General features: G+C 41.2%; 1 protein-coding gene across 1 annotated transcript in view; it reads left to right on the plus strand.

The window, feature by feature from the left end:
* The window catches only part of nrxn3a (neurexin 3a), a gene marked incomplete at both ends in the record, with an annotated part of 301,509 nt that overhangs the window by 270,426 nt on the left and 6,558 nt on the right, over nucleotides 1-24,525 (plus strand). Inside the window, 5 exon segments of the mRNA XM_080750273.1 lie at nucleotides 1,939-2,028; nucleotides 2,680-2,789; nucleotides 3,723-3,896; nucleotides 3,898-3,912; nucleotides 12,546-12,636. Coding sequence (XP_080606399.1) covers nucleotides 1,939-2,028; nucleotides 2,680-2,789; nucleotides 3,723-3,896; nucleotides 3,898-3,912; nucleotides 12,546-12,636 — 480 coding nt within the window.

The raw sequence follows: 24,525 nt of genomic DNA on the forward strand, positions 1-24,525 counted from the left end.
GCACGAGCGAGCGAGTTTTAAATGCGCCAGAGAGGCTTGGAGCGCTCCTTGGTGCGAGGACCGTCCCAATTCCGCTCCTGCTGGGGCCGCGAACCACATTCGCCAAAATTTTCGCCTTGGGCTGTTGCGCACATAGCAGCCAGTCAGACACACAACATGAGCAGAGGAGAATGCACAAACAATTCAGCGCGTGTCGCTGATCAGGATTTCACTTAGATGTCTCTGTCATCCACACAAGTCTGTTTATAAATACTTTGTGTCAGTCAAGTTATATAACCAGCCAGTCAACGGATACGATTTGAAACATAACTTTCACTAGTGAGACGGATTTTTTGACTGAATGAACCACGCTCACCTCGTCGCTCCCATCTCTCCAATCTGGTGATTAATCAATAACCAACAGGATTTAATATTGTCCGTCTTTTGCTGTCTGTTTGAAGTGCAAGGCGCTGTATAAATATGATTGACACAAAACCTGAAACGCCATTCTTACCTCGACGATGCCCCCGCGATTTAGAGAGAATGAACTGTTTATGCTGTCAAATAGGCTAAACCCAGAATTTGAACAACATGTTTGTTTATTTAGCCCATGACAATATTGTGCTACTGTAGAACTTTCTGTAAAGCGACTTTGGGTACTTAGAAGAGCTGTATATTTTTTATTAATGTCACTCCATCATCAAACTGCATCCCTCAACTCCTGCGTGTGTGTGTGTGTGTGTACGTGTGTGTGTGCGTGCGTGTGTGTGCGTGTGTGTGTGCGTGCGTGCGTGCGTGCGTGCGTGTGTGTGTGTGTGTGTGTGTGTGTGTGTGCGTGTGGATGAGTATGAAAGGTCCATTGATGTCCCTGATGGTCTCAGGCTGATAATCAATACAACATGACTGGTTCTAGATTATTAAACACTGCTGGATTATTTCATCATCAAAAAAACTCCACACGCTGTGAAAACTTGTGTCAAGTTTGAACCTTTGGGGGGGGGGGTGTCAGTTCTTTTGAGCGGTGCCCACAGCTCCAACATTTTACAGAGTGTGTCTGTCTGTCTGTCTGTATGAGTACGGCCTCAACAACAGCAGTACCGCTGGGTGACACACCACCTTCAAGAAGCGCTGTTGAGCAGCCTAAGGCAGGGGTTTTCAAAGTGGGTGACGGGGCACCCTGAGGTGCGGCGACGGCAGTCCAGGGGTGCCGCAAGATCATTTGATAATATTTGGAATTTATTTGGAAACAATATTTAGTATCATTTTAAACTTGAAAGTTATTTTCAGTCAGTTCTAACCAAAATGGCTGTTATCTGTACGTTTCCCTCACAACTTAATCACTAAAATATCGTCACTGTCGGGCAGAAACCTCGTATCTCCAAGTTTCAAATGTGTACGTCTTTTGGTAAAGCAAAGCCCTGCTTCATCATACAAGACCGTCGCACAAAACTAGTGAAAACAGACGATCTGTGCTTGTAGATCTGCTGTTTTCACTAGTTTAGTACATTTTATAGATGATAAATACAAATGAACGGTTTTGGACATACAAGGTTTCCACCCGACAACGACGATATCAATATGCTATAAATATAAGGTGCTGGTAGTGAATATTATAATGTAGGGGTGCTTCGGATTAAAAGAAATATATATTTATGGGGTGCCCTGAGACAAAAAAGTTTGGGAACCCCTGGCCTAAGGCCCCGCCCACTCCCACTGGGTGTGAACTTTAGGTTTTTCTTCCTGAGCTGAGCGTAGGTTTTGTATTCTTTACGATGGAAGTGCAGTTTTTTTGGTTAGGGTTGGATTTGAAATCCAATCCAATTTCAAACGTTAGGCTACATAATGACACTTTAAGCATTGATGACTTAAACATGATTTATACATGTTCTGTTTTATGAATGCTTTATAAATGTTGTCTAAAGGATTTTTATAAAATGCCTTTCTTCTTTGTCTTCAAAGGGAACAGTGACCTTGAACGCTATCAAATGGCCAACAAGAAAATCCCCTTCAAATATTCCAGACCGGTGGAGGAGTGGTTACAGGATAAAGGTAAATTATTTATAGTAAGGCTTTTATCTCTCCCTTGCAAAAAAAAGATTCATTTTCTCATGCTTTATTTCCACTCACAATTAATTAAAATGTAGTTATTAGATGCTTTTTGGCAGAATATTAATATAAAGCATAATTAACTGATTAGTAATGATGTACGGTATTGTTAGCCTTATATATAATTGCCTTATATGGGTATTTATCGCTCAAAAATCCTTTTGTTTTTCAATACATGCTGCTTCTAATGCTTATAAGTCAGTATGCATTGTTATTTTCCACCCAGCTTCGCCATTATTGCCGTAAAGCTGTGAACTTTGAACTCCCGTTGAAATCTTGTGCAATGCGAGTGAACGGCTCCTGGAAGGACAGCGCGAGACTCCAGATTTCAACGGGAGTTCAAAGTTCTTTGCATGTTTTGTAAAAAGACCACCTGGACCATCTTTTAGGGGACGAAATAAAGACTGAGTTTTTTTGCCCGAAACTCTCCTTTAAGCTGATAAATTGGTATTTCCACCGGAAAAATATACGGCCGTGAATGCTTTGGAGATTTTTACAGTGGGCCTCAAAGACGGTAAACGGTGGAGAACCATCGGTCTGTAGAGGGTTTGTTCATGTGTCACTCTGATAAAGTAAGTAAGCTCCTCCCCCCAGGTCGTCAGCTGACCATCTTCAACACCCAGGCTACGGTGAGCATCGGGGGCAGTGAGCGAGGACGGCCCTTCCAGGGTCAGCTGTCAGGACTCTACTACAACGGCCTGAAGGTCAGTGGTGGGAGACACATTTACTTATGTACCAGTAAGACTCCCTAAACGGGAGATAAGCGACCGTCAGGTCACCCCGGTCACTGGGGGGCCGACTTACGGCCTTTTTAGCGGGCTGCAGTGGCGGGGGTCCGCTTTACACACGGCTGTTGCCGCGCCGCCGAGGCGGATGCGTGGGTACCGGCCCCGGCTCTCCCGGTCGCAACTAGCCTGAGTTACGTCATTTTATGTGCGCTGCAGTGGCAGGGGGTCCTCCACTGGGGGTGCGACCACTTTTGCATCCGTTCTGGAGCACCAGGAGTCGGTGATCCCCGGAAATTCCCCGTGAGCAGCCCCGTTGGGGTGGTCATTTGGTCATTTTTGTAGTAGTAACTGCGACCTGACGGTCGCAACAATTTTGAGGTATTTATTTTTTTACTTGACTGAAATATGTCCATTTTTCAGTACTTCTCAGAGGCATATATTGCACGTTTTACTCCACTACAATTAAATGATAACTTTAGTTGCTAGTTACACTGTCGATTTAGATTATTATTATTTCAAAACATATATTAACCCCTTCAGCCATCTACGTATACATTTCGGCCATTTGAAATAGCCAACTTGCAAGCTCACAATGCGTCACATGGCTTGTAGACAGGGAAATGCATAACACATTTTTGGACACTCCTACAAATGTTGACCTAAAATCACGCAAATCGGTACACATTATGTCTACACTCATGTCTTCAACATGGATCTGTCCCATATAGCGCCACCATTAAGACAAATTCTTTAAAAAACATTTTTGGACACTGCTCCTACACATTTTGCCCTAAAATCACACAAGTCGCTACACAGTATGTCTACACTCATGTCATCAACATGGATCTGTCCCATATAGCGCCACCATCAGGCCGATTAGGGAGTCTTACTGGTACTTTTGTTACCCAGGTTCTCAACATGGCAGCGGAGGGCAACGCCCACATCGTGGTGAACGGCAGCGTGAGGCTGGTGGGGGACACGCCCCCTGGGCGGGGCAGCACGGCCACGCCCCCAGAGATGAGCACCACCTTCATAGAGACCACCACCACCCTGTCTACGACCACCACCCGAAAACACCGCTCCCCCCCCCACTGTACAGGTACACACACACACACGCACGCACGCACGCACGCACGCACGCACGCACGCACTGTACACACACACACACACACTACACCACTCGATGTGCATGTGCGCACATGCAGGCACACACACATGCACTAGGGCTGCAAGCGAATGTTCGGCGATTCGAACGTTTGTTCGTTACGTTGGCAATCGAAGTTCTAAATTAATGGGTTAATTTTATTTTTTTTTTACACAAAAAATAATTATCAGAATGTGATAGGCCTATCAGAATATCACAGTAGTAGAGATATCCAAGCCAATAAGAAAGAATATGAAATAGGTTACGGATGAACACTAACAGTTAATGGTGACCGTTAATAAGTAGTTTAAAAAAACAGCTTGGAGCGATCAAGGACCGTCCTCCACTCCAATTCCGCTCCTGTTGGGTCCGCGAACCAGCCTCGCTGACACACGATTGATGACAGTGAGAGTGAGAGCGAACACCAATCCACGCACCCAGCGATTAAATAGCCTAAGCATGAGCAAAGATGGATTGCAAACCCCTAAAGGATCCATGGGGTTGTTACATCGAGACAAGTTCAGCCCGAACGCACCGCGTTCCGACGCAGTCACCAAGTCTAATCATCATCCGTGCAACTCCGCTATACATTGAGCCTGTTCGTCAACAAACAGCGTAACATTTTCTCTGTTTGGGTTGGACTTTCCAAGTGTTAGCCTAGGTGTTAATGCGGTCACGCATCAACGCGTTTTCAATGGATAAAACAGCGCATTTAACACATTTCCTACACTGTTTTAGCTGGTTAAAGGTACAGTACGTTCGATGGTTCGATGGTCCGATTGTTCGGTTTTTATTAAAGTAATTAAAAATCGAAGGTTCGATGGTCCGTTCTGAAAATCCCCCCCCGAAGTTCGAATCCCTAAAACAGGGTTAGATTACAGCCCTAACATGCACAGGCACAACATTATCAGGGATATTAGTGGACATGGTAGACTATGTATTTAGATTATTGCTAGCTGTCATTGCCAATCACGTTTATTTAATGTATTTGTCTCTGGCCTCATATTCTCCAGAGGCTGGTTATGCATACTGGATCAGGGTACATGAGCCTCTCTCATTTTGTGTGATTTTCATATGCAAGCAGTAGCTAGCTGCAGCACAGTTCATTTGAATAAGGGTTGGTTTGCATAAGGAGGTTGTGATGATGACAGGTGAATAAGGGTTGGTTTGGAAAGGAAAACATTGAAACATGCTAAACAAAGGGGTTTTATTAAATGTAGTATTTTATTAAATATATATTTTTCTCACAGAATCAAAGGTTTTAAGGCATCATGTGACCTGTCCAACTGTCATGTGACCTGTCCAACTGTCATGTGACCTGTCAAGCAGAACCAGCACGGTGCCATCAGTCCACATGACTGGCAGTCAAATCACATGCAAACACTGTGTGTGTGTGTGTGTGTGTGTGTGTGTGTGTGTGTGTGTGTGTGTGTGTGTGTGTGTGTGTGTGTGTGTGTGTGTGAGGGCTCGAGTGTAAGCATATTTAAATAATGTGTGTGTGCGTGTGTGTGTGTATGTGTGTGTGTGTGTGTGTGTGTGTGTGCTGCGTGTGTGTTTGCATAAGTCAAGTGAATATGCAGGGGAACCTGAACTCTGAACAACAATCTGAACACAAAGGAACATACAATAATCTCTCTCTCTCTCTCTCTCTCTCAGTACACTGTGTGTGTGCGTGCGTGCGTGCATGTGCATGTGTACGTGCGTGCGTGCGCGTGTGCGCGTGTGCGTGCGTGCGTGCGTGCGTGCGTGCGTGCGTGCGTGCGTGCGTGCGTGCGTGCGTGCGTGCATGTGTGTGCGTGCGTGTGTGTGCGTGCGTGTGTGTGTGCGTGTGTGTGTTTTATGACCATCTTGCGGCCCAGTCATATTGATGGCTGTGTTCAGCTCTGTGTGAAGACTCCATCAGGTTCTGCTCACATTTATAATTCTATAAAGATGATCCATGAGTCCCTCTGGCCCAGAGGTTTATTGACTCCAGTAGAGAGGGCAGAGCGGCCGGTTTGATCCCCGTCTCCACCTTCAGAAAGTGTCCTTGAGCAAGACTTTGAACCCCCAACTGACACCAAACCCCTGATGTTGTTTATGCACTTTATAATTCCATTTTTTGATAAATGTTTTCACTGGGGGTTGCACCAGCTGTTACTAAGTTATAACGTAGTCTAGTTGTAACGTAAATGGCTTCTAAGTCAAGACTTATGCATTACTAAAATTTCAGCTGTTGCACCACTCTAACGGATCTGTAAGTAACTACTAAATATTTACACCAGCCTTTGGGCAGCACTAAGTCCTTACTAAGTAACCTATCTCTATGGGAGTATAGCAACCACACTACTAACGTGGCAGACAGCATTATATCGGCTATTTAATTAATTCAACAATGAAACGACCCATCTGTTTAAAACGTACATTAAGCTTTCGGCCATTAGAAAATAGCCGATCTACAAGCTCACAATGTGTCTGCTATTAATAGAGTATTTCTATATTGCAGGATTGATACTTTTTTATTTCATTTGAGTACTTTTTCAACCACTGCATAGCCGCGGCAGACATACAGCACAACAGCGACTTGAACGGTGCTCTTCCCCCTCCAAATATGCGCTGCCCTGCGTTACTTCACAACGGGGAAAAATATATGAGGGGCCAATATAATTTGTGATACAATCCGTGTGCAGGGATGCGCTCGCCATGAGCACGCATATCAATATGACTTTGTGTACATGCCAGTGGAGAGTCAGGGTTCTGTCTGTTGACAAAAGTTATGGACAAACTACGATACAAGCTTTACTTTACTAGAAACAGTTCGTTTTCATTGGAGCTATGACGTCATTGTATGCTAGGCCTGGGGCGGTATGGACATTTTGTTACCGCGATTACCGTCTTCCCATTTACCGCCGGTACTGCTGTAATTACCGCACCCTCGTATCTATTAATTAAGGTTCGGCGATAAGCCAAAATATTGCAATCATCTTCCCAAAAGTCGCCTCTCCACAGTGGAGAGGCCACACACCCCGACTGCCCGAGTTATACTTCTCCGTACAGCACAGCGGGTCTGGCTTTCAAAGGAGCAGATCTACAAGCTCACAACACATCGCATCCGCGACGCGTTCTGAGCTTTTAGATCTGCACTGTCGGGTTACCATAGTAACGTAGGCTAGCTACTTGGGCTTTTCAGACACAAACAACTGTGTGAACAAACCAGAAGAGGAAGGGTGGTCAGATCGTGTACAGTGATTCTGTAAACTCACGTCACGTCTCAACTCTCAAATCGCAGTGATTGAGATTGTACAAATGGAACCAAATGGACCCTTACGGCTCTGTAACTCTGAGAGTGTACAAATGGAACCAAATTGACCCTTACGTGTCTGTAACTCTGAGAGTGTACAAATGGAACCAAATGGACCCTTACGGCTCTGTAACTCTGAGAGTGTACAAATGGAACCAAATTGACCCTTAGGTGTCTGTAACTCTGAGAGTGTACAAATGGAACCAAATGGACCCTTACGGCTCTGTAACTCTGAGAGTGTACAAATGGAACCAAATGGACCCTTACGGCAAATGGACCCTTACAGCTCTGTAACTCTGAGAGTGTACAAATGGAACCAAATGGACCCTTACGGGTCTGTAACTCTGAGAGTGTACAAATGGAACCAAATGGACCCTTACGGCTCTGTAACTCTGAGAGTGTACAAATGGAACCAAATGGACCCTTACAGCTCTGTAACTCTGAGAGTGTACACATGGAACCAAATGGACCCTTACAGCTCTGTAACTCTGAGAGTGTACAAATGGAACCAAATGGACCCTTACGGCTCTGTAACTCTGAGAGTGTACAAATGGAACCAAATGGACCCTTACAGCTCTGTAACTCTGAGAGTGTACAAATGGAACCAAATGGACCCTTACAGCTCTGTAACTCTGAGAGTGTACAAATGGAACCAAATGGACCCTTACAGCTCTGTAACTCTGAGAGTGTACAAATGGAACCAAATGGACCCTTACAGCTCTGTAACTCTGAGAGTGTACAAATGGAACCAAATGGACCCTTACAGCTCTGTAACTCTGAGAGTGTACAAATGGAACCAAATGGACCCTTACGGGTCTGTAACTCTGAGAGTGTACAAATGGAACCAAATGGACCCTTACGGCTCTGTAACTCTGAGAGTGTACAAATGGAACCAAATGGACCCTTACAGCTCTGTAACTCTGAGAGTGTACAAATGGAACCAAATGGACCCTTACAGCTCTGTAACTCTGAGAGTGTATTGACGGCAGGGAGAGATTAAAGACCTTAAGTTAAGAGAGTTTAAAGACCTTAAGTTAAGAGAGATTAAAGACCTTAAGTTAAGAGAGATTAAAGACCTTAAGTTAACGACCGTGGAAGAAAAGCCTTTTCCACGTTACGATAAATATTATGACAGGCTTCTTGAAATAAAGCTTTTCCAAGCGCAGGTCCTTACAGAGGAGTATAAAACAAATCAAAACTACTGCATAATGCATCCATTCAGAAAGAAAAAAACTGAACGTCTCACTGGCTGTGACCTGGCCTCACCGCTGGGCTCTCACTGCTTAGAGCACTTTTTACACCAGAGAGACGAAGCAATGTTTTGCATTGTTGTATTAAAGGACAACTTTGTTCATGTTTTAGATTGTAATTAGAGAAAAAGCATATCTCACTAGTGAGCGGATAAACTCAATTTCCCATGATGCCTGATGCATGTTTATTTTTGACTCTGGATGGCGCTGTTCGCTAGCTTATGGGTCACCAATTATTTTCGGGGTAACCGGAAGGTAAATGTTCCATGTTCCCCGCAAACATTACACAGCTTCTGCGACCGTAGGTCACAGTTTACTGTGAAACCCGACAGATCCAGTCCGTCAGTCAGTCAGTCAGACAGTCAGACAGACAGACAGACAGACAGACAGACAGACAGACAGACAGACAGACAGACAGACAGACAGACAGACAGACAGACAGACAGACAGTGAATAGGCAATGGCCTCAATATCTATAGCTGACCTGTTGTGAAATCACATTGTTGACCCATATTTGGCAATGTCCATATATGGACACTCCCAGATGATGCCCTGTTAGGGGTACCACACTAACAGAATCCCTTTTATGCCCATATATGGAGATCCCCATTGTCATCAATATTAAGCCCATATCTGGGAATGCCAATATATACACATGTCAGTCTAACCAGTGTGGTCTATAACATAAGCCATCTATGATGTCAGACGTCAGTCAAATCCATATTTGGGAAAATATTTTGGACCACATTTTGTCCAACTTGAACAACCCACCGCAACTTGAATCACAATTGCAAATGAATTCTGTCTTGTTCGAATTCTGTCTCGAAGGACCTCGCCCTTTAGGGCATCTTATCACGTCACTATGACCATGCTATGACAGACAGTATGTTAACAGCTTGATGAGCATGTCAGTTGAGACCCTTAATAATATCCAGATTGACAATAATATATTAGAAAGGGTCACTGTAACAAAGTTTCTTGGAGTACTTATAGATGAAAATCTTACTTGGAAAGATCATATAGCACTTGTATCTAATAAGATTGGAAAGAATATTGGAGTCATCAGAAGAATACGCCACTTGGTGGCAAGAAAGATCCTCATTAACTTATACTATACAAGGAGTGTGTGTGCAAAATCTGGCATGGATCGGGGCAACGGTGGAGGAGATATGAGCAGGGCAAAAGTGTGACGTGTGACAGACTGACAGACTGACAGACAGCTGGTCGAGGTTTTGATAAGCCATCTATGATGTCAGACGTCAGTCAAATCCATATTTGGGAAAATATTTTGGACCACATTTTGTCCAACTTGAACAACCCACCGCACCTTGAATCACACTTACAAATGGAATTCTGTCTCGAAGGACCTCGCCCTTTAGGGCATCTTATCACGTCACCATGACTATGCTATGACAGACAGTATGTTAACAGCTTGATGAGCATGTCAGGAAGTTTGAGCTCAGAGCAGCTGTCAGCACACAGCTGATCAAACCTTAAATCAATGCATCCACGGTTCAGTAATGCCTGATCGTCATATAGTATGACTAGACAGTCATATCAGCCGTAACATTGTTGTTCATTGATAATGTTTTACTACATTTTTCATAATTTCCTTGACGATAGTGATTGTTATGTGTCGTTGCAGCACATTAAAGGGATATTTCACTTTCAAAAAAACTTTTGGTAATTGTATTGTCTACTGAGGCTTTTATGAACACCCTGAACAGTTTTTAATTTGCTTGATTCCATATTTAGATATTTGATGTAAATGTTACCAGGCCCTCCAGGCCCAGGGCCTCTCCCCACACACACCCATTGTAACTTCAAACTTCATTTTAACCATGATAGATTCATTAAAAACACCCATTATTTTTTTCTGGTGACTCATTACCCTCCTAATACGTGAGCATGCCGTGTTTTTTCGTTAAGCTTTTTTCATTTATTTTTAATAATTTGTTTTTGTATTTAATTTTTTCCATTTTCCCAAATAATTATTAAAATCAAATGAAAAAAGTGATGGAAAAAACACGGCCAGCTCACATATGATATTAGGAGGGTAGTATGAGTCACCAGAAAAGATAACAGGTGTTTGTTTTTAATGAATCTATCATGGTTAAAATGGAGTTTGAAGTTACAATGGGTGTGTGTGGGGAGAAAAGCATTGCTGTTTCCCTGTGGAAAGTGGAATATCCCTTTAAAGGGCCTACACCATGCTTTTAAAACTATATTTTTTGTATAAATATATGCTCAAAATTGAGTCTAATGCCTCATTCACACTACAGATAGTTGAACGTTTAGCTTGGTAATTCAATGTAATCTCAATGGAAACCAGCTTTATGCCTCATTCACACTACAGATATATAGTTGAACGTTTAGCCTGGTAATTCAATGTAATCTCAATGGAAACCAGCTTTATGCCTCATTCACACTACAGATATATAGTTGAACGTTTAGCTTGGTAATTCAATGTAATCTCAATGGAAACCAGCTTTATGCCTCATTCACACTACAGATATATAGTTGAACGTTTTGCTTGGTAATTCAATGTAATCTCAATGGAAACCAGCTTTATGCCTCATTCACACTACAGATATATAGTTGAACGTTTAGCTTGGTAATTCAATGTAATCTCAATGGAAACCAGCTTTATGCCTCATTCACACTACAGATATATAGTTGAACGTTTAGCTTGGTAATTCAATGTAATCTCAATGGAAACCAGCTTTATGCCTCATTCACACTACAGATATATAGTTGAACGTTTAGCTTGGTAATTCAATGTAATCTCAATGGAAACCAGCTTTATGCCTCATTCACACTACAGATATATAGTTGAACGTTTTGCTTGGTAATTCAATGTAATCTCAATGGAAACCAGCTTTATGCCTCATTCACACTACAGATATATAGTTGAACGTTTAGCTTGGTAATTCAATGTAATCTCAATGGAAACCAGCTTTATGCCTCATTCACACTACAGATATATAGTTGAACGTTTTGCTTGGTAATTCAATGTAATCTCAATGGAAACCAGCTTTAAAGCTTTCAAAGCTTTGTCTTGAGCGTCTCCTGTATCTTTAAAGCTGGTTTCCATTGAGATTACATTGAATTACCAAGCAAAACGTTCAACTATATATCTGTAGTGTGAATGAGGTTTTAACCCTCAACAAACACTCTGACCATTCTTTTTGTTTGTTCTAGCTCTACTATAATGAGGCTCTCCAGCTGCAATACCAAAACGGCCTATGTTTGCTCAGGGGCGCATCTAGTGGGGTTTTTCCACCCCTCCCCCCTCCCCTCCTCTTCACTCCTCCCCGGACCCCACGTTGACAACAAATAATGTTAATATTGGGCCAATACAAAAATAGGATAATGTTGCAGCTCTGATTATAGCCTACTGTAGGCCTATGTTGTATGTTATAGGCCTACTGTCAAATGACACAGGGCGACCGTTGCTAGACCAGACATTACAGAAAGTTAATCTACATTAGACAATCAACCCCACCTGCATTGTATTTATGTATAAAAAAAAGTAAAAAAAAAAAATGTTTTGAAAAAAAAAATGTTTGAGAAAAAAAAGTTTTTTGAAAAAAAAAGTTTTTTGAAAAAAAAAGTTTTTGAAAAAAAAAGTTTTTTGAAAAAAAGTTTTTGAAAAAAAGTTTTTTGAAAAAAAAAAGTTTTTGAAAAAAAAGTTTTTGAAAAAAAAAAGTTTTTGAAAAAAATGTTTTTGAAAAAAAGAAATTGAGAAAAAAAAACTTTTGAAAAAAAAAACTTTTGAAAAAAAAAATGTTTTGAAAAAAAAATGACTGAAAAAAAAAAAACGGGAATCCTTGTGATGTCACACGGATCAACTCTCAGAACAGCACTGTTCTGAGAACCCGTGGAAAGCTTTTCATCTCTGTCTTCCCAAAACCAGAGAAAGACAATGGTCAGAAATAGGACTTTGTGAGGATAGAAGGTGCCAGTGGGACCCCAAAAAAAGGTTTTAAAATAGAAAAAGTGAAAATTCATGGTGTAGGTCCTTTAAGACTGACAGTGATTGTTCCGTGTCGTTGCAGCACACGACGGACGACATCGTGTCGTCGGCGGAGTGTTCGAGCGACGACGAGGACCTGGAGGAGTGTGAGACCGGACATGCAGGTGGGCTAGGTTAGTTTGACTCTGTTTGCTTCTTACTGTCGCCCTCTGACTGGCACCCTGGGGTGCTCCAACCTAACGATAGCAGTAACACATGGTCAAAGCATCGCACCCCCCATGGCTTCACAAAGTGTAGCTTCATGAGCAGAGCTAGCCAGATAGCCGCAGTAGCTACAGGCTAACCGCTAACGCTAGCATGTTGGCGCGGTCTACAGCAGGGGTTCCCAAAACGTGGGTGGATGGGTTGTATTTGGGTAAATTCATGGGTCGTGAGTAAAAAAAATATGTTTTAGTTTTTACTTATTTTTTTTCCCGTTCATAATATGTAGCCTATTTATTAACTATTTTCTGAAAAATAAAAAAAATCGAAATATGATTTTTCATAACTAAAAAAGTCTCACATTTTCTAAAGAACAAAAAAACATCAACACATGGGGGGGGGGGGGGGGGGGGGTTGGGAACCCACTGGCTCACCGTACAAACTGGGTAAAGCTAGAACAGATGGCTCAGACCAGACTCAGGCGTCCCAGTTGAACGCTGATGGTGAACTACGTAGAAGGCCTTAGACGCATCACTGGTGACAGTTTTATCAAGACGAAAGCCTTACAGACGCATCACTGGTGCCAGTAAGAAACACTAGAGTTCCATGTGTGTAATGAGCTACACTTACCCATGGGGTCTTCCGAAGTGGCTAACATGCTCACCCACGCGCATGCTAATTCTGCTAAGGCCTCAGTGATGAGGTGATGAGAGTTTAGTCAAAAAGAGACTTGGAGAGTCTAGAACGGGTACACATTATTGTGTATCATTATTTTATGCTTTAACTATTGAAAAATAGCAGATATACAAGCTCGCAGCGCGGCACCGAGTGCCGCGCTGCGAGCTTGTAGATCTGCTATTTTTGAAAAATCGTGAAAATTTGAATTTTGACCCGATTCTATAAGTGTCTTTTGAATCCTTCTAAGGTTTAAAAAAAAAAAAACCTGTTTCTATGTCAGCAATCTGGCCAGCCATCGTCAAAGAAAAGGTCCTTTTCACTTAAATGGAGCTCAGTTAGTTCTTGAGTTAGTTCTTGAGAGACTACTATGTCAGTGGTTCTCAAACCTTTTCATGTGAAGGACCCCCAAAATGATATGTATTTGGCCACGAACCCCCATCTCAAAAATATTTAGTCCCAGGGACCCCCCAGAAGCAAAATTTGAGTTACAAATGTTCGCTTTAAAAATACATATATTCAAAGATTTGCACCCATTTTCACGACTTTTTTCAAAAATAGCAGATCTACAAGCTCGAGTGCCACGCTGTGAGCTTGTATATCTGCTATTTTTCAATAGTTAAAGCATTCAATATTCCCAGGCCTAAATGGGTTAAAAGAAACTCTCATAACCAAAGCGCAAAATTAGCATGGCAGTGAGCCATGTTCTCTGCATTGATGCTTCAAAATGTATCTGATTGTGTCCTAATTTGACACATTTTATTTGTATTTGTTTATTTTGCATTTTGACACAAGATACATTTTGAGAAATTGTTATTTAATTTTTTCCTGAAAGTTTCCTTTTGAAGCCAGACTGCAGTTGTGATATTAATATAATAATAATAATAATTCACACCTATCTATATTAAGACGCAAGTAAACCAGATTTTTTATTTTTTTGTTTCCATTTCTCATTTGTGTTTTTATTTTATTTTTTTGGCTCATGATTTGGAGGCTGGTCTTGTTGATAACATGTAAGAGAGAACAGATATCATGGAATTTCTGTGTATAATTTTTAGGTGAACCTTGCTATTTCTGTCCATTTTTCCAATCCCGATAAGTCATCAAAATGATGCAATAATATGACAATTTAGGATTTCAAATACTTAATTCCTCCAGGGGCTTTTTTGAGAGAATTTGGGAATTGCCATATTTTATACTAGTAAGACGCCTCAGGGCTACATGCGACCTCACCCTAAAGGGCGAGGTCGTGCCAATTCTTAGCCATCTGGCCAGTGATGTATAACGGACCAGTTACCCATATATGGAGACCCCTGGTACCCATATATGGAGATCCAAGTACTGAATATGGATATATGCTGTGAGAGCCCAAAACGTGCTTACTCAGTTATTCGTTATGTGAAAGTCCTATGATGTCTGTGACATCTTGACGTCATACCCTTTTATACCCATACATGGAGATCCCTGTCTATAGAACCAGCCACACAGATATGGCCTGTCTTGGCCATCTGTCTTGGCCATATATGGATTCTGTTAGTATGGTATGTGGCATTGGGCATTCCCAATGAAGTCCTGTTAGATATGGGCTTTATATTGATGATATCAGGGAACTCCATATATGGGCATAAAAGGGAATCTGTTAGTGTGACATCACAGTGAAGCCAGAGCGTGATGCGGCAAACCTACTCTGTTAAGAGTGGTTCCCCTGACATTGTCACCTGTGATGTCACAGTGATGTGTCACGGGAACCACAGTGTCAGGCGTTATAGACAGTGATACACGGACAAGCTGTGACTGTTCACACACTAAACTGCGACCTATGGTCGCAATTATATATTGCATAATTGTAGTTAGTCGGAGGCCTTAGGGTTTTTTCGTGCTAATCAGTCTAAAAGCGCCAAATTTTGCACAAATGTAGCCCAGGGCATGCTCTAATGATTTAGTAGGGTGCCTGAGTCGGCGACCTTCGGGGTCGCCACAGCAGCCAAATCAAGTTGGGCTCCCATCGACTTTATATACAGGAGGGAAATACCCAGAAAAACATGTTTTTTTTCTGGGTATTTAAATAGGATGTGAGGGGTCTAATTAGGGGTTTGTCATGATGCTGAATCCATTGCAAGCATTTGTTTTGCACAAAAATCTTCATCACTAAACCATCGTTTTCTGGGGCTATTTGTAGCCCAAGGAATGTTTTTTGTGCAAAACAAATGCTTGCAATGGATTCAGCATCATGACAAACCCCTAGTTAGACCCCTCACATCCTACTTAAATACCCCCCCCCCCCCCAAAAAAAAAAACATGGGTAGATGGGAGCCCAACTTGATTTGGCTGCTGTGGCGACCCCGAAGGTCGCCGACTCGGGCGTCCTAGCTAAATCATTAGAGCAAGCCCTGGGCTACATCTGTGCAAAATGTGGCGCTTTTAAACTGATTAGCGCGAAATATCCCTAACGCCCCCGACTATCCCTTACAACCCTGAAAAGTTTAATTATGGTTCACTACATTATAGACATGATGTATTATGCATAATGCATAACGTACAGCATGGCATTTACATACACAAAAAGCAATCGCCAAAACATCTGCTTACGTCAGCATACAACTATACAGTATAACTATACTATATGTATCAGCTTTAAAGGGATATTCCACTTTCAAAAAAACTTTTTGTCATTGTATGGTCTAATCAGGCTTGTATGAACACCCTGAACAGTTTTTAATTTTCTTCATTCAGTATTTAGATATTTGATGTAAATGTTACCAGGCCCTCCAGGCCAAGGGCCTCTCCCCACACACACTCATTGTAACTTCAAACTCCATTTTAACCATGATAGATTCATTAAAAACACCCATTATTGTTTCTGCTGACTCATACTACCCTCCTAATACGTGAGCAGGCCATGTTTTTTCCATAACGTTTTTCATGTATTTTTTATATATTTTTATTGCATTTAATTGTTTCCATTTTCCCAAAGAATTATTAAAAATACATGAAAAACGTTATGGAAAAAACATGGCCTGCTCACGTATTAGGAGGGTAGTATGAGTCAACAGAAAAAATAATGGGTGTTTTTAATGAATCTATCATGGTTAAAATGGAGTTTGAAGTTACAATGAGTGTGTGTGGGGAGAGGCCCTTGGGCCTGGGCCTGCCGGAGGGTCTGGTAACATTTACATCAAATATCTAAATACTGAATGAAGAAAATTAAAAACTGTTCAGGGTGTTCATACAAGCCTGATTAGACCATACAATGACAAAAAGTTTGTTTGAAAGTGGAATATCCCTTTAAGTGAAAGAAGAAAGAAAAACAGAATATATCTATCTAACAAGCTCTATCCTTGAAAGGTCATTCCCAAGTTCTACCAAAAGGTGGCGCTATATGCTCCGCAAAACCCCGGTGCCCATGTGAATTGCACAGAGACACAGTCTATATACTCTAGTATAGTATAAGATATATGGTGTATATATTAGTCTATAGGGCCGATAGTCTTTACACAGAAATTCACACCATCCTAACCCCCTCTAACCTGCTATTAGTATATATATATATATATATAACTGTATATACTGTATATACAGAATATAGTCTACACCATCCTAAACCCCTCTTACCGCCTATTAGTATATTTGTCACAGTTAGTTTGAGATTCAGTTAGATTGAGACCAGGAGCGTTTGTTGTGCGGCGCGGGGCGGAGCAAGCGGTCACTTTGATCCACAACAACGACAACAAGACAACGTAGCGTTGGCAGGATAGCGCCTCACCCCACAGAGGTTAGGGTTAGGCATAGTTTTACTGAGGTTAGGGTTAGGGTTAGAGTTAGGCATAGTAAGCTAATGGCTAAACACAGCTGAGCTAGGCTAGTAGATAAACAAAAAAAAAGAGGGGTCGCAAACGAGTGATGTCCGCGACTACACAAGTGAATGGCTGTTGTCGCCATCTCATGGTGAATACGCAGAATTACACAGGTGCGCTGATAAGAGACTATCAAGGTGAATTGATCCAGGTGGTGGTAGGGGTGTGTGGTGAACGACAAAATGAGTGCTCTTACCACGATCTAACTGAGTTACCCAAACTAACTGTAACATATATGTCACAGTTTTTTTGAGATTCAGTAAGATTGAGACCAGGAGAGTTTTTGGGCAAGTGGTGCCTCCTTCGGGGAACTAGGAAAAATTTGACTGAGGTTGGATTAGGTTTAGGTTTAGGCATAGTTTTACTGAGGTTAGGATAAGGGTTAGGTTTAGGCATAGTTTTACTGAGGTTAGGATAAGGGTTAGGTTTAGGCATAGTTTTACTGAGGTTAGCATTCACCAGCGTGGGACTAATGGGAACAATGGAGGAACAATGAGACGTGGGACCAATGCAGTCAAATGCTCTACCACTGAGACATGGGCTTCTTCCAGGGACTGCCCATAAGGTGAACTAAAACAAGCGCTCCAACCCCAATCTTACTGGTACCTCAAACAAACTATATCATATCTAACTGTATATACTGTATATACAGAATATAGTCTCCACCATCCTGAACCCCTCTAACCTCCTATTGGTATATATATCTACTGTATATACTGTACATACTGTATATACAGAATATAGTCTCCACCATCCTAAACCCCTCTCTAACCTCCCAAACCCCCCCGACATCTGGACAGCTTGCATGCTCTGTCCATTTGACCTTTGACCTCTGAGCATGCTCCGTCTGTGTGATGTTTTTATATCCGATGCTGTGCGTCAGGTTTGTCACGACGTTTACTTGACCATATAATTGTCACTCAAATAATTGTGATGAACTTTCCTTTTCTATTGGAACTTTATGAATGAAATGGCGTTTAGGTTTCACGGTGCATAAATGACGACACAATTAAATTACTTTATGACATTAAAAAAGCTAATTTTGTGCATCTACATTTTCCACTATTTTTGAAAACGTTTGGAAATTAAGTGAAAACACAAAGAAAAACGATGTGATTAGACGATGTACTAATCGTGACAGGCCTAGCGTTCGGTGGAAACCTTGTATGTAAAAAATAAATAAATAAAAACAATTAAAACGGCTGCGTCAATTTGCCAATTTACAAGCACGCAACCTACTGAAGCACACTTGCATCGTGTTATTTTCACAAGTCTTGTGCAACACTGGGTTGTGATATGAAGTAACAAGTTAATTTATGAAAGAAAAAGTATATTATTGGAACTTGGAGATACAAGGTTTGATTTTTCAGAGCATGAGTTGGACAGTTGTGCTATTTTCCTTTTGTCACGTTTGTTGTTGTTGTTTTGTAACTGTCATGAGGGTGTGTGTGTGTGTGTGTGTGGGGGGGGGGGGGGGGGGGGGGGGGGGGGTCTGTCTCCGATGCGTTCTTCCCTCTTTGTTCTATTATTATTTAATATGTGTTTGTTTGAGCCATCATCCTCATCTATCTGCCAATTATCCACAAAACAAACAGAAAACACCTCATCCTCAGTTGAAGCATGAAGTTCTGGTCGACCAAAGAACCGACGATATAAAGAAAAATTAATAATAGTTTTCGTGCTATTTTCTTACCCGAAACATTCATACTTTTATTTTTAAAAGCAGTTGACAAAACAAAAAAAAAGGCAACAAAATATTTTCTTGCCATCATTCGGGCAAAAAGAACATCAGCAACGACCAAAAAAACCAAAATCACCAATAAATGAAGAAAGTTGTGTACGAAAAAAATAAAAAACTGTAGCCCCCTCTTTCCCTATTGCCCATTCCCCCCCCCCCTTTCTTAAGTCTAAGTTATGCTTCAGAGAAAATCCTCCTCTACGAAGGAGTAGGACTTTATAAGATGGACACAGATGGCAGAACAAAGAATTTTATTGCCACAAACTCTAAAACGTGTCCTTTTTTCTCTGGGATGTCCAGCGGTGGTTTTGGTCAGCATGGGGTGGTTTTGGTCAGCATGGGTCGTTTTATTTTATTAAGCATGGGGGGTCATTTTATTAAGCACGGGGGGTCATTTATTAAGCATGGGGGTCCGCAGCACTCTTCACTGAGTTGGTTGTGTGCCGATCACAGCATGCTGTTGTAGTGGTCCTCAAAGTGTGGTCCAGGGACCCCCGGGTGTCCTTGATGGGTTTCCAGGGGGTCTCCAGCTAAAAAGATTGATAGCTAGGGGACTTAGTAACAGAACTGTGAGGGTCCATTTGGACCCCAGGTGGTCCACGGACCAGAGGTTGAGGACCAGTGCTTCTAAGCCTGATTTATATACAGTACATAGTAGCTGGAACTGGTAGATGTACAAGCTCACAACATAGCACGGTATGAGGCTGTGTGAGCTTGCAGATCTGCTGTTTAGACATTGACGTACATAAAACATTCATCATTTTATGTTTAAAACCATCGTTTGTCTCGCTGTGTCTTATTGTGATCACTGCAACAATTACTACTCTCTCTCTCTCCTCTCTCTCTCTCTCTCTCTCTCTCTCTCTCTCTCTCTCTCTCTCTCTCTCTCTCTCTCTCTCTCTCCATATTAAAGTGATTGTGGGGTGAAAACTGTGGTCCCGTTCCCTTGCAGGAATTTCACCAGATGGCCATTTTACGATCTTAAGAGTTAAATCATTGTTAAACATTTGCAGTTACTTATTTTGACAAATTCGAGGAAATAGAAAATGTTTTCCTGTCGCCTCTCCCATGGCACCAACACTACCACCACTATTTACAGTAACACTACTAGCCCCCATAAGTCACATCTCTCCATGAAGAATTGTGGTGCATCTTGGGAATCAAAATCATTAAAATCTCTAAAACAACAGAAAGCAGTAAATGAAAACATTTTAACACTCAACTTTTCTTTTCTCTGATTACAATCTAAAATATGAACCCTTGTTACAAAGTTACAAAGTTGTCCTTCAACGGAATGCTTTGAAACATCTTTGTGAACTTCACCACTCAAACATCGTTGGCCACATCTCACACATTCAAGTAATATTTTGGCCAAATTGCCTAAACTGCCATCATACTTATTTATGTTATTTATTGTGATTTCATGTGAAGCTTGACCAGTGGCGTCAGTTCAGCAAAAGCTAAGGTATGGCAACATGACTGACACCAGTCATGTTGCCATACCTTAGCAACATGCACAATGAAAAGTACATTTTATTATTTCCCCCTGTCTCAACTGGGCTCTCCCTGCCCTTCTTCTCGTGTCCTCTAGGCTCTAGGTGTACTAACGTATGTAAAGTAAATGTAAATGTTTAAGTATCTGCAGACATGACTGGCGGCCATCTTGTGAAATTCCTCTCTTTTCTGTGTGTTTGTCTGTGTGGGGAGAATTATAGGCCGTGGGTGCAAATCCGAGTCCACCAAAGAACACTGTTAGGCTGTAAGGTTTGATTTGAACATTGGAATGATGTTTACTTCTCAAAGAACACAGCTGTGTAACGTTAACAGATGATCTACTATCTTCTACCTCCCACTGCCAGTAGTTTGACCCAGTTTCTACTCCATGGCATGAAGGGACTCACTAAATACCAGGTGTTTCACCCAGATGGGTGTGACTTTTCACAGTAGTTCTCAAACTTGTCATTCATTTATTTCAAGGATCCCCAGTTAGTTTTGTGTTAGGATCCTCATAAACTATCGTTATCATTGATTCTTTTCTTGGGACCCCCTGGATCCCTCCCAAGGAACCAGGGGTCCCCGGAGTATTGATATGAAATGTGTTGTTGGTTCATAAACAACGTTGACGTGCGTTCCCCGGGTGAAATGCCTGTTTTTTTAGCAAGTCCCGTCACACAGAGGTGCTGCTCGCCAAAAATAACACATCATTGTTGTTTGGTTTTGGGAGGCGACGCCGTCGTGGAATATGAATTAAACATGTCCCTGTCGCTCTGTGGTGTTTCTGTGGTGTTGTTCTTTGTAATGTTTTTTTGTAATCTTTCCCTAAATGCAACTTACTTTAAGCATGCACCAACATCCTGCAGTTTTATAACCAAAGCAAAAAGATTCAAGACGATTAACCTCATTATTCTTATTATTAGTATCTTCTTCTCTCCCAGACTGCCCAGCTTACCCTTTAATGTCTCATAGACTAACATTAACAAACAATAGTTATATTCTTAATGTTTTTATAGACTGCCATGAACAAGCAGAACTCATGAGAGAGAGAGAGAGTGGTGCCTGCTCACCACCGTGCCTTTCATTTATTCAACATCTGATTACTGTGTGCAGATTTTTAAATGGCTTTGTTCACCATCTTATTCACCTATTTATTATTACAACTATTACTACTACATTTGATAGCCTTATTAATGTTCTTTGTTTAGTGTTTTAGTTTTTTTTTTCTTTTTTGATTGACATCCCATTAATCATTGACATTTTTCATTTATGATTATGATTTTCTTCTGGGGGAGGTGGGGGTGTTTCAAATTTTTGTTTCAATCAGTCTATTGGGAGAATTTGAATCACAGTTTGATCTTTTTTTATATATAACATTACATTTTGACTTCTTTTTATAGGGATGGTCAGGTGTGGATGTGGATTGAGAACTGTTTCTAACAATAAATGTCGGGCTTTATACGATTATACCGAATTACAATGTATTATACTGAAATAGACGATCTACATCATGTTGCATTGAAAGATTTTGCTATTTCTGCCACTTTTGTGTGACACCGTCACGCAAAATATGGAAGTCTTTCATTTATGAACGATTGATGCCTAACATGCTAATGTTTACATTAAGTGAAGCCACCGTATGCTAAGATTTACGCGCAGTGAAGCCCAAACAAACAAACAAACACAGAGAAGCAGTTCCACATCCCAGATATCTATATTTTTTCTTTTTACTGATACAAAATATATATATATATATTAAAATGAAAAAAATATATATACTTTATTTATATTTTTCCACTGAATTGTTGCTGAAATCTAAAACAATCTGAATGAATTGTGTGAACTGCATGGCTAAGAAGTTGCAGTTTAGGGGTTTCGTCAGAACTTTCTTCTTCTCTGTCAGTGTGTTTTTCTCTCTAAGAGTTGTTCTGTTCATTTCTTCCTTGTATTTAGACGGGCCCCACTGAGCATTTCTCGGGCTATTAGACGTCTAAAACACGTCTAAGACGGCAAGTCTAAAACCGGGTCATAACTGGTCTAATTAGTCTAAAAAGTGAACGTTTTAGACGGCAAGGTTCAGCTCATTTCAACAGCTCTATATAGACCTTGTAGATATAATGCTGTTGAAATGACGTAGTCTAAGCCTACAGTGGTCTCCTGATGACTTTGTCCTCAAAGTTACCTATGGGTTTGGTTTTGCCAGAGGTTCTGTTTTTTTACTCCAACCCTTTGTTTTGGGTGGAGTTTAAGCTAAAACACGCCTCTGGCCCGTGGCTGAATGGCAACACTACACCTTGAAATAAATAAAATATTTCTGTGGGTGCGGCTAAGGAATCTGGGGGCGATCCTAATTTAGGTACCTATAGGATTCTATGGAAACCAGTTTGGCCAGCGGGACAATCTCAACCGGAGACCACTGTACATCCGTCTAGAAACGTTTTCAGAGCAGATATGAGCCGGTTTCAGACGGACGTCTGACAGCCCCCTGGTGGCTCACGGGGGCGCTGCGTGTAGATGCTCATTGTGTGTCTATCCTCCATTCCTCCTTCCTTACAGCCAAAAGCTCAAATGCCGGCCGACCGCTTCGTTCAGCCTTTACATGGACATGGAATCTCACCATCACCTTCATCAGCCTCCTCCTCTTCATCTCCTATGTGGTCTCCTCATAGGCTCACACCTTCCTCCTTCTCCTCCTCTTCCTCTCCTCTCCTCCCTCTCCCCCCGTCTTTAAAAAAAAAGAGAAAAATTATGTACAGCCATAATCCATCCATCCTAAAGAAACAAAAAGACAAATTTTAAGAAAAAAACAATCTATCTGACGATGACTAGAGATTGTAGATATGTATTCGATTAAAGTGGGAAAACAAAGAAAAACATTCTATTTAACACACAAAGAGATGTACAGGTTTTTTTTTGTAAAGAGAGATAGAGAAAAGATAACCTGGAATTATTTATTGAAGAGAGAGAGAGAGAGAGAGAGAGAGAGAGAGAGAGAACTTAAAGTGAATAATGGGTGAAGCTTATTTTTCATGTTCTGTGGTGTGAATGTTGACATCTGGTCCATCTCTGCTCGATGATCAGAATGAAACAACAAAGCTGACAGTGATCTGTTGAAACTGTACTTTTTATTTTTCATTTTGACCAAGAACCTTCTTACACAACTTTCCTTTGTAAATTCCTTTCTTCATGCCAAAACCATGCGGGCAATTTGTTGATGTAAGTTGACCCGAGACGCTGTGGTATTTATTGATGTTCCTTGGCTTTAAGATGCAGTTTGTAGGTTGTTTTTTTTTACGTGGGGGATATGAATATTTCTCTCCCCACTATGGTAAAAAAAAAGCTTTAGCTTGAACACTATTGTCATTTTAGATGGCACTTTAATTGATTTAAACACAAAGTTCAAACTGCATCTTTTAGTAAGCTTTGTATAACTTATAAGATAATATTTGAATGTTTGTTTGCCTTAAAGGGGCTATAGTCAACTTTTTCTTGAAAAACGGATGCTAAAATAAAAATAATGTTTCGAAAATATTTAAAAAAAATAAGCTTCATATATGTGTTTCTATTCAAAAATGACCACAAAAAGCGTAAAATAATGATAAAATAATCATTTGGCCATTGTCAGACCGACAAAGTGTCGGCCCTACAATGAAAAAGTTGACTATAGCTCCTTTAATATAGCATATTTTACAACGTTAGATGTAGCTGCTGTGATGTGTGTTTGTGAAAATGTATATTGTGCCTTGTGACGTCTGGACGTGTGATGTGATTAATAGAATGTATGGGATGTGCATGGTGACGCACGCCTCCATGCCAGCGGAGGCCACGCCTCCATGCCAGCGGAGGCCACGCCTCCATGCCAGCGGAGGTTGGCAATCAAAATGGCATTGTGAATGTTCACCCTGGGATTAATGTTCAACAACACAATACAATACTAAACCACAGTAAGTTGACTTCTACCCTCTTCTCACTCAGACAGCAGACTTCAAGTTAGTCCTGCAACAGAACCGTTGCTACACAAGCGTTTATTGGAGTAGTCTGATAGATGCTGTAGTAGCATGGACATAAAGTACTCTCAGTATCAAGGCCTGAGTTTAAAC

This window comes from Nannobrachium achirus, assembly GCF_963921795.1.
Source record: "Nannobrachium achirus genome assembly, chromosome: 20".
NCBI classification, from domain to species: Eukaryota; Metazoa; Chordata; class Actinopteri; order Myctophiformes; family Myctophidae; genus Nannobrachium; species Nannobrachium achirus.